The sequence below is a fragment of the Psammomys obesus genome, unplaced genomic scaffold (assembly GCF_907164565.1).
Source record: "Psammomys obesus unplaced genomic scaffold, mPsaObe1.curated_primary_1811, whole genome shotgun sequence".
NCBI classification, from domain to species: Eukaryota; Metazoa; Chordata; class Mammalia; order Rodentia; family Muridae; genus Psammomys; species Psammomys obesus.
Genome location: NW_026591918.1, coordinates 10,757,957 through 10,777,569, shown reverse-complemented (window position 1 = coordinate 10,777,569; position 19,613 = coordinate 10,757,957). Strand labels below are relative to the sequence as shown.

The 19,613-nt window shown below is 48.2% G+C and overlaps 1 protein-coding gene across 2 annotated transcripts in view; it reads right to left on the bottom strand.

Moving 5' to 3' along the window:
* Positions 1–19,613, bottom strand: part of Arhgap22 (Rho GTPase activating protein 22) — a 165,549-nt gene that overhangs the window by 98,947 nt on the left and 46,989 nt on the right. For both annotated transcript variants that reach the window (XM_055612448.1, XM_055612449.1), the window contains exon 3: positions 6,775–6,974. In XM_055612448.1, the coding sequence (XP_055468423.1) occupies positions 6,775–6,974 (200 nt within the window). The remainder of the gene's footprint in view (positions 1–6,774; positions 6,975–19,613) is intronic.

The window sequence follows — 19,613 nt, the reverse complement described above, 5'->3', positions numbered from 1 at the left end:
TCTCACCGGCTGTATCACCCATGCCCCGGGCCCACCACATGCACAGCAGTAGCTGGCCAACGCAAAACGAACTCCTCGTTTGTTTGTTGTGGGACCTTAGTTTCATGTGGGCACTTTTCATTTTATTGGTTTCCTTAAGGATTTCTGATTGCATTAATGCTCACCTCCACTAGAGCCTCTGTTTCCCATCCATCTTGTTCTCCTTCTCTCAGCCCCGGGGGCTTTTATGCTAAATTTAAATCAAACTTTAAATCACTTTTCTTCTGCTCAGATTCTTGTCACTTACTATCCAGGAAAAGAGGACAGAAAACAAAATAAACAAAAAAGGCAACACAGAAATCTAGTCTGCCTGAAAGTGCTTCTCAATTGTCCCAGCTAGAGCTGGCAGGTGCCTGAGCCACTCTGGTATCTCTCAAACAGCAGAGCACCCCCACAGATGCACACACCCACACTGCCCTGCCCACAGGTCCTTTCCCAGTGACTGGGGTTAGCCCTTTAACCATAGCAGATCATCCAACACTGGGACAGAGTTAAGGCCCAGCTCCAGATTCTGGCATGTAGGCCGGGCCACATCCAGTATCTGGCTAACAGCTGCTACTCATGCTCTGTGTGAAACTAGCCTCATGCTGTCCTCTCAGATCCTCCTGAGGTGGGCTGCCGCACACATACTGTCCATTAGGTCCAGGCCTGCTCTTCAGAGGCCATCGTGGGACTCGGTGGTCCTTGGTAGCCTGGCGACCTGTCTAGTCTCCTACCATTCCTTTTCTAATTGCCGGAAGAACACTGTAGGCCTGTGGCTCTGTTCCATTCTTTTCCTTGATTTCATTGTTTTCTCTTAGGTTAAGTGAATCATTAAAGAGGTAGATGTGAGTGATATAGTCTGCCATAAGAAATTAAAATAACCCCCACAAGTCTCAGCTGGCATTATCCTTACAAGTCATCCCCAGGTTCACACCCAAGCCTTACCTGGTGGCTTTGATCTGGCTTATCTGTATTCTCAAAATCCGCAATATTAATATTTCTGTTTTATTTCACTGACTTTGAAGAGCAAAGTTATTCAAGGAATAAAATGGCTCTCGACAATGCAACAAGACAGCAATTCATTCCTCCCTCGACAGGGTCAGCATCAGCACTTTAAACTGTCGCTTAATTGGGATTTTAAAAAAAATTTTCCGAAATACCATGTTTGTGTTACTGCATCTTGGCTTAAAGCTTTAGGCATTATCTGCAGGATTCCAAGCACAGCTGGAACTGCTCTAGCTTCCTCGTTTCCCAACTCCTTCCTGCAAGCCCCCAGTACCTTCTGCTTCATCTGCCCATCCTAAATGCGCTCCTGTGCTAAGGACCTTATGTGCGGTGCTTCCCTGAGGCCCTTCCTCTGTGTCTTCCTCCTTTCCCTTGCTACAGTTCCTGAGCAGACTGGGGTTGTCCGTCATGCCTCTTCTGTTATTTTTCCTCTCTTCCTGGGTAACTTAAGTTCGAAGTCTCGCTTTTCAGTTCTTACGTGAGGTTCTCCTCCTTGTGCCATCCACGTTTACACACTCTCAGAGGATGTAAAAGACAGTCCCCTGTTGTTCTGATGTGCTAACAATGAACTCAGGGCCTGGCGGATGTGGATTCCAGGCAGGACTGAGGACTGCCAGGGAGCCTCTGGCTTGCAGAACAGACCTGTCCCAGCAGGTGTTCTACCACTGAGGTTCATCCTCAGCCCTGTTTTACTTTTGTAATTTTGAAAACTAGCGTCACTGGGCATGGTGGCATACTCCTGTACTTGGGGAGGCAGAGGCAGGTGGATATTTGTGAGTTTGAGGCCAGCCTGGTCTTCAGAGCCAAGGACAGGACAGCCAAGGCTACACAGTGAAACCCTGTCTCAGACAAAGAAGAAGAAAAAGAACAAGAGGAAGAGGAAGAGAAAGAAGAAGAGGAGGAGGAGGAGGAAGAAGAAAAAGAAAAGTATCCCACTCTGGTCTTGAACTTGCAATACTCTGGCCTTAGCCTCCAGAAAAGCTAGGATTTCAGGCCCAGCAAAGACTTTTAAATATGGGGTTTCTTGCCCTGCCATTTTCTGTTTCACCCAACTAGCTCTCCTCCTCCTTCCTCTTCTCCTTCCTCTCTTTCTGTTTTTGTCTGTTTCATTTGCCATCCTGCCCTTTACTGCTGAGAAGCTGAGTATTGACAGTGTGATGTGTTCCACCGGGCCCACTGGCTTAGCAAGCCCTGAATGTTCCTCACTTTCCTCTCTGGGTCAGAGAGGAGCCTAATCCTACCCGAAGAGCCTGGACCCTAAATGTGAAGTGAAATTGGGGAATGGGAACCTAGTGTTGCCTCTTAAGCTGGAGCCTTAGTGTGAAGTGATGCTCTGCCCACACCTTTCCCCAGGGACTAAACCTGTAATCTTATACCTGAGGCACTAGGTGTGTCACAGTATCTGAGATCTAATGTGTGTGTGTGCTATGGAAGTGCACACGCTTGTCAGGTCAGAAGCTGCTGATATCCAAGGATCTTCCTCTACTAGTTTTCACCTACGTTTCTGAGACAGTGTCTCTCACTGAACCTGGAGCTAGGCTCTGATTCAGCCAGACAGGCTACCTCGGATGCCCTGGGACCCACCAGGGTCATAGCTGTGTGCCACTGTGCTCTGCTTTTTATGAGGGTTCTGGGTCTCCTCAAGCCTTTGTAATAGCACCTGACTGAGCTGCCACCCCAGTCCTCTGATAGCTTTTGAAGCTGACTCTCAACCTAGGCTCTTGGGCTTTGCTCCTCTTGCTCCATATCCAGAGATAACAGTTCCAGCCTGCTGGGACAGGTCTGTTCTGCAAGCCAGAGGCTCCCTGGCAGTCCTCAGTCCTGCCTGGAATCCACGTTGGCCAGGCGCATCAGCTGCTTCTGGCCAGCCTGCCCTACCAGCAGAGGCTGCCTCCCTCCTCTTCACTCCGACCAAACCTACATATAACATTTTAGGAAGGTTTAGGGAGTTGAAACAGCCAAATTAGATTTTCAAAATCTGTTGCCCTTACCTAAAATGCTGAATTTTACTTTGTTTTTCCTTGACTAAGGAGAAATTTTGTAGTGCGTGTTCCCCCCAAGATCGCGGTGTTTGTAATTGCTCAGTCTGCTTTCTTTTTGCACAGTGTTAGTTATTGGTGTATGTTTTCCCCACTCTTTTGCTTACTTAGTCTTCTAGTTTTTAGACCCAATGTCCCTGAACTTCTGTCACTTAAGAGGCAGATAAATTTAGCTTATTTTTATTTATTATGAGTGCTGAAATGTCAGTACCTACTCTTGCTGTCCTGTGGCTTGCTTTGGACTCTTTCTCTAGAGTCACTGTTTTTCTGTCTTATGTTCTGGAGATTACACTTGCCATTTCCATCCTGGCCCATTTCTCCCTAGTGCCAAGAAACTCACAGTTCAAGGCCTTAGATAAATAAAGTGAATCTCCAAGTAATGGAAGTGCACTGAGCTTGTTTCTAGAGCATGTGAGGAAGCTTCATGCTGTAAGAAAACATTTTGAGGGGAAGTTCAAACTGCTCCCTCCGAAAGATTAAGAAAACCCTGGATTCCTTCGCCAGAGAAACTGCAGGGTCTGCCTGCTAGAAAGCCTCCAGAGTATGCTCTGGGGAAGGCTGGAGTGTGAGGGCAGGTGTCAGGCTCTAGAAAGCACCTCTGCCCAGCCTTGTTTGTTTGTTTGTTTGTTTGAGCCCATGCAAGCCACCTGCCTCATCTCTGTGATGTCTGCTGCTGGCACTCTTGGCTTGAGAAGCAGAGGAGGAGAGATAAAGGCTTTGAGAGGGAGCAAGGAGGTGGACTGATGCTTATCATGGCTGCTGAGCTCTGGACAACATCATAGGTGGTTGGATGTGCCCTTTCTCGACAATTACCATAGCTGGCGCAGGCTGTCTGCTGAGGGGTACTGACCGCCAGGCCATGCTGTCACTATAAACAGTGAGCAGGGTATGTTTTCCAGGAACCAGACACTGAAAATTAGCCTATTACATGTACTTCATGAAATTAAGCAGAGAACTGTGGGTTGATTGTGACAGCAGTTTAAGATCACACAGTAGCAGTTAAATGTCAAATTGGGCAAATAGTAGCCTTGAGCCCGGGAACCTATACAGCAGGGCAGAGTTTGTTATGGAACAATGGTTAGAAGTATGACAATGTCCCAATTCCCCCAGAGTGTCAACAGACCCAGAGAGTCACAAAAGGAGCTTTGAGCAGAGGCTGGCATCTGTCAGGATGTGCTGGCTCCTAGCACAGATGTGATGTTCTCCCTGGAGATGAAGGACTTGCTCTGGCTTGGTTTGGGTATAAGGGCTACTGAGGTATCCAGGCCAGTGACTGAGGGATGTGGCTATCACCAGTTAATTAGCTGCTCCCACTAGAAGCTGTTGAGGTTTGGGAAAAAATGGTAGCAATGGGGAATTCTGGGATAGACATGCTCTAGAGCCATCTGATTGGAGGTAGGGATACTTGGTCTGTGACGGGGCTCACTGTGAGGGGAACCTGGAGTAGAAAGATCTTCACCCAAGTGAGGGACCTCAGGACTATCAACAACTACATCACCAACATCCCGATGCACAGCTTCCAGAGCAAGCATCGTGGGCTGCGTGGAACAGGGGGTGATGGCAGGAACCCAGTGTGTGGCTGTAACATTCTGGCAGTTTTTGTCACCGATGTCAGAATGACTGGCCATGGATAAGCCAATCAGAAAACACTATTGATGGGTCAAGGAGGCTATAAGGAAAATGGTGCTGGGCCACGTTTCTAGGGGAGAGGGATGGATCAGTGGGGTTAGTGGAAGAAAGGTGACAGCAGGGCTATGGACATACATGTTCAGCTTTAAGGATTCAGTGAGCTGAAACTGGCCCTTGCTTATAGAGCTGTTAGGCAATTTAATTCCAAAATCATCCCTGTCAGGTAGGTAATATTGTCTCATCTTGCAAACAAAACCAAAGTTGAAAGAAGAGAAAGTGAGTGTCCCAAGTCATACAATTAGCATGCTAGATGGAATTCAGATCCATTTCAGATCTGCTTGACTCCAGAGTTCCCACCTGCCCCGCTGAACTCGGAACAACATCTTCCTTTGTCATTAAGCTGAGGGACTGAATGAGACCAGGATTTCCCAATCTGGACTGGAACCACCTTCATCCTGTTAATTGTAGTTTGGCCCATGTTCATGAGTTTTGTCCTACCTAGTTTCCATTTGTGCTGTGGCCATCTTCCTAACTCAGTTTTATTTATTTGTATACTTATCTTTATGGTAAAATTTGCACAACATAAAGACCACCACCGTAGCCATTATTAAAGTATATAGTTCAGTGAATTGAGCTCATTCACATTACTATGCAAGACTTGCTTTTACTTTGAATGCAAACATATTTTGGAAAGGTAAGATAATATAACTACCACAGAATAGAAACCAGGATTACTCTCCATAAATGGAGGTAACCATTGGAATGCTTGACGTGCAGGTACCAAGCCATTAACTGTAGCCGACGCCTTCGTCACCGCAGGCTGTGACATGGAGACTACCCTCAGCGCCATCTCCATTAAAACAAGTGTTGGGGACATGGAAAAGATACAAACAAAGCAGACCAACACCTCTGACCTTCTCAGAAGACCTAACACAGGCTGAGGAGTCATTTTCTCACTTTGACCTTGACATTCTCCTGCACCCAGGTCCACATCTTGCTCACACGAACGACTTGCCTTTCCCATGCCGTGGGAACCACGGAGACGTGCTCAGTCTCCTGCCCCACCAAGGCTCTGCGGTCTGAGCCTGAAAGAGGTGGCCCTTTCCAGCGTGGAGCACTGATAGAGAACACGGCTTGGGATATGCTCTTTGTCATCTCTTCTGTACCCTTCCCCCAAGAAGTACAGAGGCTATCCTGCGCTAACTGCAGGGTTAGCTCCAGAATGCTCTCCAAAAACAAAATCCAGGAATATTCATGTGTACAAGGACACATTTATTCACACGTAACCTTTACAGAGCCTCCCATAAACCTGAAATCATCTCCAGGTTGCTTATAATAGCTGCTGCAACCGAAATGAAAATAGTTATTACACAGTATTGTCTAGCAGTTAATGGCAAGAAAGGGAAGTCTGGCCATGTTCAGTATGGATATAATCTAACATATTGCTAATCCGTGGACGGTCAGTGCAGGGGTACAAAGGTCGTGGTTACAGGGTTCTGGCTTTACCTCTCTCAAGGATTAGGTTGCCCAAACCCTGCAGGCACAGCCCTCTTGGCAGGCACTCTGCAGGACACTCTGTTTTGGTGTCTACACGGTACAGCTGTGATGAGGCCATGCACGTCAGATGGAGCTACTTGTTGGTCTGAGGGAGTGAACTTAGTCCTGCCTGGGTGGAAGGGAAGGCATTTTGAGCACACTCTAGATAGGGAGGTCCCCAGTAGCACAGGAAGATTCCCCTGTGGAGGCAGAGACATCAGAGAGCCTCACGGTATAACTTCCCTGTAACGCTAGATTGACCAGGAACCCATTTTCTTGGACAATGGGAACGAAACGTGTGCACACATGTCTTTGCTAGACACTCTAAGGAACTGAGCAGAGAGCATGAGAGTTGCTGCTTCTTAAGACAGGTGGGGGGTACTCTACCAACGTTAAAAGGGAGCATTTTCATTTCAGAAGTGGGTATTGGAACACACATGGAGTTCAGGACCAGACTTGGGTGCTGGCAAGCCAACCCCACACTGAACATGCCCTCTCTTGTCCCAGCATAACACCCATGGGACACGGGACCTTTGAGCCTTACCTGGGGCTTGCTCTCATCTTTGTCTTTGTAGTAGAAGAGTTGATCCCCACGTAGCACAAACCATCGCTGCTGCCAGTTCTTCATGATGCTCCTTTGTTTCTTTAGCCAGCCAGCCTTGAGTATAGGGCCTAGCTTGTGGGGGACCAGGGGCCTCCCTGGGCTCCGGCTCTGTTCCCCCATCACCAGGCTCTTGGAGCGAGCTGGAAGAAAAGAATGCACAGTGAGTGTGGAGACTGAGGTCAGTTCTCACCCCATCCTGGGACCCAGGCTGGTAGAACAAGTTGGATTTACTTTTCTCTTGGGTTTCCAGGGCATATGCTCAGAAACAGCTCAGGTTTATACACTTGGGAGGAATATAGCCTTCCTTCATTAGTTTTTGCCCTGTCCCTGGGACCCAAGATTCTCTGCTTCCCCAGATTTATTCCTTATGGATAAATCCCTTTCAGGGACTATAATTCCTTATGCCTGGTTTACCACTCTCCTACAAGCTCAGACTGGTTATTTTTTTGTTTGTTTGTTTGTTTGTTTTTCATTTCTCCCCCTTGGCTGCTGGTGAATTCCTACTCTATCTTTAAGGCTCAATTCAAAAGCCCCACTTCTTGGCCATTGGTACTGATCTCGCCAGCCTTGTCTCAGCAGTGTTGGCTTAGTGAGGAATGGTGTTGTCTCCATGCTCGCCTCCTACACTAAGGGAGGATAATGCGATTCCAGACAATGAGTTTCTCCAGAGAAACTGAAGAGACACATGAGGAGCTCTTGGGGGCAGCACAGCCTCGCTCCTTTTCCAGCACACAGCCGCCCACCTCCCAGAGCACCAGCACAGAGCTGAACATGTTGTGTTTGCATTTCAGATGGATCTGCTTTCTTGCTCCCATCTGGCTGCTGGGTCTGCCCCCCTCCCCCAGTGCTGCTCTATGCAGAATCAACACATTCCCGGATTACAGGTCAAAGACACTAATCGGTCTGGTATGGTTTTGCCTTTCCTGAACATAATGTTTCTGTGAAAACCATCATCTGTGGACTTACAGAACACCTTACCCACCCTCATGGTATTCCACACAAGCATTGCTTCTGACCAAGGAACTCAAGCCACATCAGCTCCACTGGCCTTACCATGTCCCATCCTGAGGCAGCAGGCCCGAAAGAAGATGGAATGGCCTTTTGGAGACATGGTTACAGCTAGTTACAGCACCAATTAGGTAGAGCAGCCTAAGGCAGGGTTCTCCAGAAGGCAGTATATGCTTTGAATCAGCATCTAATATACGGTGTGGATTCTCCCATACCCAGAGTCCATACACCTGGGTCAGGAATCAAGGGGTGAAAAGGGAATAGTTCTACTCACTAACCACCCTAGTGACTCACTAGGAAAATTTCTGCTTCCTGTTCCTGCAACTTGAGTTCTGCTGGCTTAGAAGTTTCCCATCCAGAGCAGGGAAGGGCCACACAAAACATTCCATTGAACTGAAAGCTCAAACTTCCCTATGGTTACTTTGGGATTCTGATGTCCTTAAGCCAACAGGCTAATAAAGGAATAGCAGTGTTAGGAGGGGTGATTGATCCAGATTACCAGGGGGAAATTGGACAGGCGATAAGAAAGATTGTATCTGGAGTATATCAGATCCTTTAGGGCATCTCTTGGTGCTTCCATGTCTTGTGGCTAAAGTCAATGGGAAACTACAACAGCCTAATCCAGGCAAGATGACAAATGGCACAGACCCGTCAGGAATGAAGGTTTGGTCACTCCTCCAGGAAAGGAGCCAAGACATGCTTGGTTCTTGCTGAGAGTGATGAAATTATTGGATGGGTCGTAGAGGAAGGTGGGTATAAATACTATGTGGCCAGTTACATAAATAAGGATCATAACTAAGATGAATATTTCTGTCATACTTTGTTAAGAACGTGTTTGTACAAATACTTGTTTTCTTTCCTTGATTTTTTATCATGTAATGTAACATCAACAAAGAGAATATCAGTTGTTATCATATTGAAGTTTGATACAATAAAAGAATGTCCCTCAAAGGACATTGACACCTATTCTAAATTTATAATGAATTTGCAGTTGTACGAGGTGTAGTTCTATCATGAAGGGTATAATTATGACCTGGTTAAATATATAATTCATTTGCAGTTGTATGTGGGATAATTATATCATGTTTAGGTATTATTATGACCTGTTTATTGTTTCCATTTGGAAATTAATCATGTCAGAAGGAGATATGATTGTTTATCAGGTTGACAAGGGTGGGCTTGTGATGGCTGTTCTTGTTTGTTAACTTGACCATATCTGGAATTAACTAAAACCCCAAATGGCACATCTGTGAGGGATTTTATTCTTAATGAAATCATCTGAGGTGGGAAGATAACCTTTAATCCAGACCCTCTGAGCCACCTTTGGACATGGGTCACAGCTTCTGCTGTGAGACTACATCAAGGACATGCAAGAAAGACGCCTGCTTGCTCCTGGCCTGCTTGCTCCCACAACCACCGGTGCTGCCAATCACACTTTGAGGATTCACACTCCAGAACCTAGTAGGTGCAAAATGCTAGTAATTATTCTCTTTTGCTGGGTGGTTTAGCCAAGCGGAACTGCCTGCGAGAGTTTTCCTCACAGTAAGGAGCACCTGCTCATTCCCTCTGCCCACCTAACTCATCACTCTTGATGGGGGAACGGCCACCGTCCTGAAGTCTTAGCTTCCTAGGTCTCTTTTTTTGTTCACATGAGCTTCAATCTTCCCATAAAGTCCTCTTATGGCCCTGGAAAGGCTGCCCTTCTTTTTCCTGGCATCTTATGAACCTTGTCTGAGGTCCATGCTTTACTAGTTTAGTGGTCCTGCCTTGGAAGACAAAGATCTGCAAGAATTTTTTTTTTGTCTAATTGGGGCTGGGCTGAACCCCTGATGAGGCAGAGAGAGATTGTGCCTGGTTGAACTGTATCAACTATTAGGAGGGACCCTTCTGTTCTCATGGTTATCCTCTTCCCTGACCTTATGAAAGCTCAAGCTGACCAGGCATAGACACTGGCTGATGTAGTGCTGAGGAGGTAAAGATGATGGCCATGATGAAAAGAAAGCAAACATGACCCAAGTATTCTGGTAAGATCTGAAAAAGGACCGAGGAGGAAATAGGACATGGGAGTCCCTCTGGTTACTGAGTTTTCTTTTCTGGGTTTCAATTTGCTGATCCTCCCTAAACATTTTTCAGCAAGTTCAATAAAATTAAGTCCTCAAATACATGGATTTTGTGTTTTGATTGCCTGACTTCTAACTAAAGACTTGGCAGGCAGGGGTAGCCCTGTGAGTAAGGATTCTATGGTATGGGTAGGTTGGCTTGGTAGACACTGTCCATTCTTAAATTCTTCTTTTCAGGTAATCTTCAAGGGGCACTTAGGACCTTTCCATACTTCCATAGAAGATGGTATAGATCCCTCTGGAGTCTTCAGTGAGGAATGAAGCGATAGAATGTCTTGGGGCTGCATTCAGTTACAACAGAATCTGATGCTTTTGTATTCAGTTACAACAGAATCTGATGCTTGCCCATTCCACCACACACACACACACACACACACACACACACACACACACACACACAGACACCTTCTCTTCCTCCCTCTACCATACTGAGCAGGGCAGCTCGCAGCAGGAACTCAGCAGTCTTAGGGGCTAATCAGCATACACTGGGTGAGGCCTACAGATGCCAGATGGCTTTTCTAGGGAGGCTGAGCTTCCCAGGCACAGGCCCATGGATGCTAAGCCTGGTACCACGGACAATAAGTGACTGTGTGGCTGACCATGCAGGCTATTGGCATACATGTCCCTTGACACGTCAACACAAAGAAGGGGGAGATTTTCACCCTGATGGTCAAGCTGTGGACAGCAGTCCTCTTAAGAGCTACAGGTAATGGAAACCAGGGCCCACTAAAGCTACACTCCAGGGGGGGGGGGAACAACTCTAATGTCCTGCAGTTCCCTAAAAGGGTTCTTCTTGCACAGGCCATGTTGACGACCAAAGCAGCACTGGTTTCTCCCTAGATGATCAATCACATAGGCATTACCTATGAGATCCAAGGAGTTTCTCACGAGGAAAACAGCTACGGGTATGATTTCTTAACCATCACTGTTCCTGTCCTCTGCTCTTCCTTTAATCAACTTATTCAGTTCTGTAAATATTTAAACGAGGCCTAAATCAGGCAGCGTTGACAAGCTAAGGCTTCAGAACTTACTGAACGTGGTGAGCAGGCCTGCAGCAAGCTAGGCCTGGGGAGGATGGTAACCTTTACCCCCTTAAAGTTAGGGGATCTCATAACAGGATGTCACCTCCTTCCTCTCTTCCCCCGTTGACTTCTGTCTACCCTCCATCATAAACAAATAGAGCCTCGACAAGCACAATGCAGAATTCTGAGCTGATGGTCTCCCTCGGAGTCCTCAACAGTTAAATGGAAAGAAAACTAAACAACAGTGTAGACTACTGGGCTGCAGACATTGACAGAGCCTCCAGGAAAATCTCTACAGAGCTACCAGGCCAGGCTTTGGAGGGTGACCAGGGCAGGCTGAGCTCTTGATTTGAAGATCAGCACAGGCGTGGCATTGCTGTCCCTTTAGCTCACCTCACCGCGTGCTGCCGGTGTCTGCTGTCACCACCTCTTCCGAGACAGCCCTTGCGACTGTCTCATCCCCACCACACTCCACACTGGAAGGCTTTGGCCTCTCCCAACATTGCTCTCATCAGACCCCAAAGGATGATTCCAGCCTCTGTCCCCTTGGTGATGGGATAACATCGCCACCCCTCCCAGCAGCTTGTCTTTTCTCCACTCTGAAGCATCTTCCTGCTCACTTATGTACGCAAGTCTCATCAACCGCTACTGGCTGTGACTTCCTCTGTGCTCCCCTGGAGTCCCCTCACTGACTTCTCACTGATGCCAGCTTGTCCCAGCTTCCCTGTCTCCCATTATGAGTCCTTTACTTATGAACGTTAGACTTTTGTGTTAAGCTGTCTACAGGTGCTCCACAGAAGCTCTCAGGCCTTTTTGGCCCAAGTGTGAAACTACTTAAACCTGCAGAGCCTCCTCACTCTTCTAGGACTCCACAGCTAGCTAAGGTCATACATTGAGGTGCTGTGGCAATGTTCCCCCTCAACCCTGCTGGGTAATTAATTTCTAAACTCAGCTGTTCCCTGTGCTCTCCTTTCCTTCATTCTCTGTAACTGAGCCAACTCAGAAGCCTTTCCTATGCAACACCCTGCAGGCCTCTCCCAAAGGCCTCTTCAGTGGCCAAGGAAACACCCTGTTTGAATCTTGAATTCTCCCATTAATATGTTTTATTTTACTGTTTGCAGATATGAAAATGAGGTCTTCAGAGGCTGCAGCCATGGTTGGAGGCTGGCAAGTGGCACAGCCTAAGACTCTTAGTTTTCCTGGCTTCATGCCTAAGCACCAATACCTTTATCAAAGTACTGTGTGGTCCCTAAACTCGGGCCTGACAGTCTTTTCCTCTCTCCAAATGTAGCAATCATCTTGTGGTGCAGAGACCATGAGTCACAGCACATCCAGCAAGATCCTGACCTACCAACAGAACCACCTGCCCAGCTAACAGCTGCTGGGCTGTCTCATAACATATATACTCACTGGGGTGCTCAGGCACCCGTCCAGACTACGTCTACTCAGCCTAAACTTCTGGGGCAAAGGGCTCAGACTCTGGATTTACAGGCTGCTGAGATGACCGTAATATGGTCACTACTCTGGGCTCATTGTCCACTGTAGGAGTCTGCTCCTCCATGTGTCCTTCAGATGCCCCCGCAGAAGGCCACCTTTTTGCATTTCCCCTTTAGCCCTGTCTGAATAACAGACTTCTGTGTGACGTTGCCCTCTGTTTGGCTAACTACTGCTCCCTGGGGGCACAAGAATGCTGTATCCACCTCTGCACCTGGAGCTGTCCAGAGGATGCATTTCAGTTCAAGGGCTGATGGGATCTGAGCAGCCCCTCTGCCCAAAGCAGAGGGAGGTAAGCTGGAGGAGCGGGAACCAGAAAGGAAGCAAGGGGACATCTGGCACTCTTCTGGTGGCGGAGTGGGGGGCTTTCTGTGTCCCATGTGTGTGTGTGGTGTGTGTGTGAGAGAGAGAGGAGGCGGGGAGAGACAGACAGACAGACAGACAAGGGACTGGAGAAAGGCTGCAACATGCTAATTTGCAGATCATGCAGGAGGTACTCAATAATAATTGTTACAATAGGAGCAACAGTTGCAGTTTGCGTGGGCTTAGGCCTTACATGCTACGCGTGAACCTTCATTTTCTTCATGGACTATTTATTTTTTACACAAGGCTCCTCACTGCTTCCATGTCACTACGTGCAAGCTGCAGTCTGCAGATGCTGACTTAGTTGCCTGAAGCCACAGTACAGGCAGTGACACACTCCGCTTTGGAATCTGCATTTGCTGGCTTCAGGGCCAGTGTCCCTACTCCTCAAGAGACTGCTTTGGGCCTCCATGGCCTCTTTCAGGAAACCTGTGCAGGAAGAAGGAAGGGACTGTGGGGAGAATCCTGAGAACTCTTCCGGTGGACGGAATGGATGGTGCAGTGTTCAGGAGACATGTTAGACCCACAGAGGCTCGAGAAAAGGCTGAAATACAAACACGTGGGGTGAAAGAGCAATGAATGCCTCTGGCTTCTTGTTGGATGATGTAGCAAGAATGGCTCTACAGAGAGGAACATATACTTCCCTGAGAGGGAGTGGGGGAAGAGCAAGAAGGAAGAAGATGGAGGGGCTACAGGGCTTCGCACTGTAGCACGTGTGGGCGACACCACCACACGCAGACATGCACACACACCCACACACATACATGTAGGCACACACATGCACTTAAACACATGGGTGCGCACATACTTCTCAAAAGAACATGGAGGACTCTTTCCAGAACAATCCCTGTAAGGACAGGAAGACGGTGAAGGGAGTTCATGCCCATGGCTAACGCCTCGGATAGGGTCAGATGGAAGAAGGAGTCAGACAGGGAGGCTCCACAGGTTTCAGAATGGAAGTCCGAGCTGAGGCTGAGCACGTGGGTGCCTCACTTGGGCTAGTGGGAAGCCATGTCAGATTGGGGCAGAAGGCAAAGAGGTGTCAGTGGGCTCTGGGAGGGGTCTTACGGCAGTGACCAGGTCATGTACCTGGAGGTTCCAGAAACCACCTGTGTCTCTGTGCTCAGGCTTGACTGTAGCCATCTCCCCTATAGCCTGGAATTGCCCTGAGCCAGGGTAGCCTGGCACAGACTTTGCTGGGCACTCCATCCACATCTGCCCCTGGGTCATGGGCTCCTTTAGTTGCACTAGCTCTAGCCCACCTTTCCTGAGTAATAGGTAGAGAAGGCATGGCTTCCTGTCTGTCTGAGATGGGAGAAAGAAGAGCCTCATTGTTTGATGAGGGCTGGGCTTGGGTGGGTGAGCAGGCAGTGGAAGGACAGATGGACATAGGTGTCTGTGGCTGCCAGGGCTGAGGCCAGGTGTCCACAGGAGTCATGCTGTTCATTCCTCACCATGATCCAGGTTTCACAAAGATGGGACTGACAGCAAGCTGAGAAGCAGTTCCTTCAGCCACACAGCATTGTTCGGATAAGTCGGGGTTGGGTCCTGGTTACGAGGGACTCACAATCCTTCTTAAGAGAGCCACAGTAGAGAAGGGTACTGAAGAGCCAGTAAGAATAGAGCTTCCCTTGACCAGAATTGCCAGGAATATATACACAAGTTGATTCACGCTCAAGAGGTGAGAGCCCGGTGCAATCGAGTGGGATAATAGTTCCAAAGGTCCTTTCCTTCTTAGAGTAGCCCAGGTATGTAGACAGCACGCGGTCCAGGTCCAGAGAGTGAGGAGCAGATTCATTCCCCACAAGGCAGGGCTGCAGCGGCTTCTCACGGTCAGTGAGTTTAAGAAGTCAATAGATGGTACGCAGAAGAGGACAGATGGGGACAAAGACCGATGGGGACAACTGGAGGCATGGGACTCCGTCACCAGGGCAGAGAAAACTGCAGCACCAGGCACTCTTTACCCAAAGTTCATAAAGTTTGGAAGTGTCGTAGCAGAGTAGCAAGTGGTTTGTGAAAACTGTACACCCTTCGTAAGCCTGCAATTCTGCTTCTCCCCCTCTCCCGACACAGAGAACCCCCAGTCCAGGGCTGGTGACATGGAAAAATGCCCACAGATGAAAATGCAAAAGCTAAATGACACTCATTTGCAAATGACCCTGTATGTGTGTGTGTGGGGTGTCATCCCTTGTCAGACCCACATTGGAAAGAATTGGAGATGGATGGATTTGTGCCACTAAACGTGGCAAGGTCCCCTGTGTCTCACTGTGCTCTCGGTTCCTTTTTCAGTCCTTTTGAATACATTTCAGTCTCACTTAACAAGCCTCCATCTACCTAAAGGTCTCCAGTGAGCCCCCATATTCCTCAGTCCCAGGGTCAAGTCTGAACTCTTATGTCTTGGCCACTCTGCAGCATCCCATTGACCCTGCCCTCGCAGACAGTGCTTTCTGCTCTGGAGTCCCAACATCCTCCTCCTGCCCTTCCCTCACTGGGTGCCACCATGCTATCTCCAGATTGCTCAGATGGCTCAGCTTGAGCGCTGAGGGCTGCTCCCTGGAGCCACTTCTGTCTACACTATGGCGAGCATTTAATTGTTATCCATGTGCAGTTAAGCAACTCTGGACCTGAGATCAAGCGTCACATAGTCCATGTAACAGTCTCACTGTCTTGAGCTGGGAGTTCAACTCTGTCCGTTCCTGTCCTGGCACCCATTTCTCTCATGGCCTCTCTGCCCTAGTTAATGAGGCCCACCATCCTTCCTCTGTCATGACTGTCCTCTCTCCACACCTCCCTGCTCTGCACTCATCTCTTGCAGTGGGCAGCCAGGGAGTTTTCAAAGACAGGTTAGAACAAGATGCTCAATTGAAACCCTGTAGAATCCCCATCATCACTGTGGCTCGTGAGAGCCCTAGAGACCCAGCCTTCTAACTCTATAGCCCTTGTCGGAGCCCAGCCTCCAACCATAGTGTCCTCTGCAGACGTGGCTGGGCTCAGTCCTGTGCCCTCCCCTGACACCATTAGAGCTTTCTCGGTGTCTCTACTCCCTCACTCTTCATTTCTCCCATAAATGCCTTTCTTCTGAGGTCAACACTAATATGCAACTAATATGCAAACTCTTCACCTCTCTCTTTACTTTAAAAATCTCCTTGCCTTTCAGTTTCACTGTAACATTAATAGTCACACCTGTGACCCTCTGGGTATCTCAAACCCCTCCGAGACTCAAGCCCCTCATACAAAAACAGTACTCTGCCTAGGACTGACACAATCCTCCCAGACACGTTCATTCTTGCCTAGATAACTTAGTACCGGGTACAATGCAGGTCATATGTCAATACTCATCATACAACATTGTTTAGGAAGCAGCGGTATGACAAAGTCTGTCCTCTTTATCACAGGTGCAGGTATCCCCTTAGTCTGCAGTTGGTTGTATCTGAGGATACAGGACCCGTAAATACAGACACCTATGCTTAAATACTGTTATGGAACTCAAGGAAAGCAAGTTGTAGAACATTACAGGAAACACAAACTCCACAAAAACTGAGAAAACCCCCAGCCCCAAACAGAAGACATCACAATGTGTTTTGGAGGGCCCTAGGTTTTCATATAGAACAAGGACTTCTGAAGAACATAGCTCACCTCACAGGTCGTGTGTGTGAAGGGAAGAATGGAGCTGTGATACCGTATGGGTTCCAACATATTTCTGTAAACTACACTGAGGCATTTTAAGTGAAAGCTGCGTGCAAGGGAGCTGGATCCTTTGAGATGTCTAAAACACCAACTAACAGAGCACTAGCTTGGTAGATAAGTTTGAGTTTTTCCTGTGACAAGCACCAGGCTTGGCTGTGACCACAGCTAAGAGCAGCAAATACCCAGTCTCTATACCCAGTCTCTGCCTGTGGGAGGAACTAGGTAGGGGATAGGCTAACGTCACGCACATCAGGCCGCAGCCAGCAGACATGGGCTGGAGGAACTCTGGGCCTGTCCTGTCTCTAAACCTTCTGAGGACCTCAGTTAAGGGGCTGCCAGCTGTACATATTGCTCCATAGATGAGTCCTTGGTGTGCCCGGGTTTCCCTCGGCCTGTAAAGGGGCTTAGTGTGGGTCAGCACTCACTCACCTGGGGTGACCACCGATGCTACGGAATTCTGAGGATGCTCAAAGATGCCTTTCAAATCATAATGTGCAGCTGTGGCAGCTCTGCCCAAATTCTCTTGGATCCCTTTTCGGATCTTCATGCTCCCTCTCTCCCCGTGGGCTTCACTTTAGACACAGTCCACTCCTGGGAGGATCTCGGGATGGCCAGATCGTTTCAGGACTGCCCTTTGGCTGCTGGAGTCTGATTTACTCCAAATTGGGAGAACTAGGAATGCCTGGGAATTTATGTCATCCTCGGCAGGTAACCCTTGCACAAAAAGCTGAGTTCCCTGGGGCTTAGGCAGAGACCTCCTTTTATGGCTTGTGCTCCATTCCTCCTCAAGAACCCTTCCGGTTCCCCAGCTCCCTCACTTCTCTACCAGCATCTTTAATGAAAACTGCTCGCAAGTCCCCTATTCAAGGCCTACTTTAGAGACCCTCACCGGACACATTCAATAGCTTTCAGGGGCTTTTGAAAAGGCAGCCCAGCTGCAGCCGCCATTGACTCATCTGCCTCTCTCGGCCACATGTGCTGGGGCTGGGCAGCCTGCGACACGCCTGAGGGTGTCTGATCTGCAGCTGTCTAAGAGCAGCAGTTCAGTACTGAGCGGCAGCAGCAAGAGAGCACAAATGCAGTGATTTATGAAAGTCGATGAGATTGGAAAGTGGGCTGGGGAAACAGCAAGACGAATCTCAGAGCTGAATTGATTTAAAGGGTAAGTATTGAGGTCTAGAGATTGACTGAGAGGAGAGGGGTGAGATAATGGAAGGGCACTGGGGAGGGGCCAATGGGATGTTTATAAAGTTAATGCTATTTGGAGCCAAGGCTAAGGGGCTCTGCCGGGGTCCTGTGCTGTCCCAGGAGTGAGCTCCAGTGGCAGATGCTTTACTGCATGGTGACTCTGAGAGCCTCTACTGTTTTTTTTTTTTTTTTTTTTTTTTTTTTTTTTGGTGGTGGTGGTGGTGGTTGTTGTGTTTGTTTGTTTGTTTGTTTGTTTTGTTTTGTTTTTGGCTGTTAGCAAAACAGGGCTGGGCTCTGTTTGGACATCTGTTCTTCCTTCATTTTCCCAAGGCCCTCAGAATGGGACTCACTTCTCTGCCTGGAGAATTTCAAGGTAACAATGTGTAAACCTACTCTCCAACCCCATCAATGGAAACCTTAACTTATAAAATAGTAATGAGGCAGCCTGGAAATCTGGCAGCTTTTCATAAAGGTTATTTTAAAGATTTGAAGAGTCAATCAAAGATTACATCCTTAAAAGTTGACCTCATTGGCTCAGCTGGCCTGCTTTTCAGCTAGGCTGTGTGGTACAGAGGCTAGGGGCTACCCGGATGGCCCTCTCCTTACTTCCTTCCATGCAGGTGCACGCCAATATTCAACTGCATTCAGCACTCATTTCCATTTATCCAGTCTTTGAATTTAGGGCCTTTCTATGTGTTCAGTACTGGGAGAGGATACCTGCCAGGCAGAGCTAAACAGGGAACAATGCTGATATCTTGGCATGTACAGAGGGAAGGGGAGAATGAAGCAGGTGATGCCGAAGTCAGGGTAGGAGGATACGGCAGCTGGAGGAGGCACAAAAGCCACAGCTGAGGGTGAAGCAGAATGAGTGGATGAAACAAGGGCACTATATACGGTGAAGGGCATTGCCCAGCAGGAGAACATGAAGAAATGGGAGTGGGCAAGAAGACAGTCCATAACTCAGTACATCTGGTTTGCTCCTAAGCTCTTAACCCTGACCTTGGAGAAACTATTCCTGAGCCCCCATCAGGATTCTCAATTAGACTCTCCCACCCAGTGCTCTGTCCACACGATGTGGAAGTCAAGGGCACAGTGAGTTTGGTGGTGATGTGTGTGCAGTTGGAGACTCAGCAAACAGGAACCTGGAAACATGGAACTACAGTTTTCTACTGTTTCCTAGCTCGGTAGTTCAATGGAGGGGTCCCAGACTTCCACTCATGAAAGGGAACAAAATGCCAATCCTGACTGCTTCCTAGACTGGAAAAGATGGAAGGACAAACTGCCCACATGTGCTTAGAGAGCAGTGACGTGCCGAGTGCTGATTCTCAGCTCCTCGGGCTGAGCCTCCTGAAGCTCCCTTCTCCTCTTCTGAACCTTGTCTGGGAACTGCTGGCCCAGGAGCCATCGGTGCTGACTGCTTCCCTAACCCATTCACCAACAGCCTACAGTTGGTGAATCAATGCGATTCAATATCAATTATAAATTTCATTTTCTGCCTGCCTACAAGCCTTAGCTCAGATCAATACAGTCCTCTACCATTGCTTAAGCAGTCACTGGAGTTGTTGATGATTTCAGCAGATGCAGAGCATGGTCCCAAGCTGCCCATGTCAGGGAGTCAAGACAGCATTCTGCACCACGCCTGAGCCAACTTAGGCCTTGAAAATCACTTACTGTCCTCTTCAAACAAGGTCATGGCTGATGCTCAGGTTGTCTGGGGCCTCAAGGACAGGCTGGAGTTTCTCTGGCCCTTGTCTGGCAGTACTTTTGAGTATCTATTGTTACAGACATTGATATCTGCTTTGCGGGAGAGAAACCTGTTTTCCTGTCAACTTGTCCGATGGGTCTTGGAAAGAGAGCAAAAGGAGGAAGGATCTTGGGTCTCTAGTGTCTGTCTCTT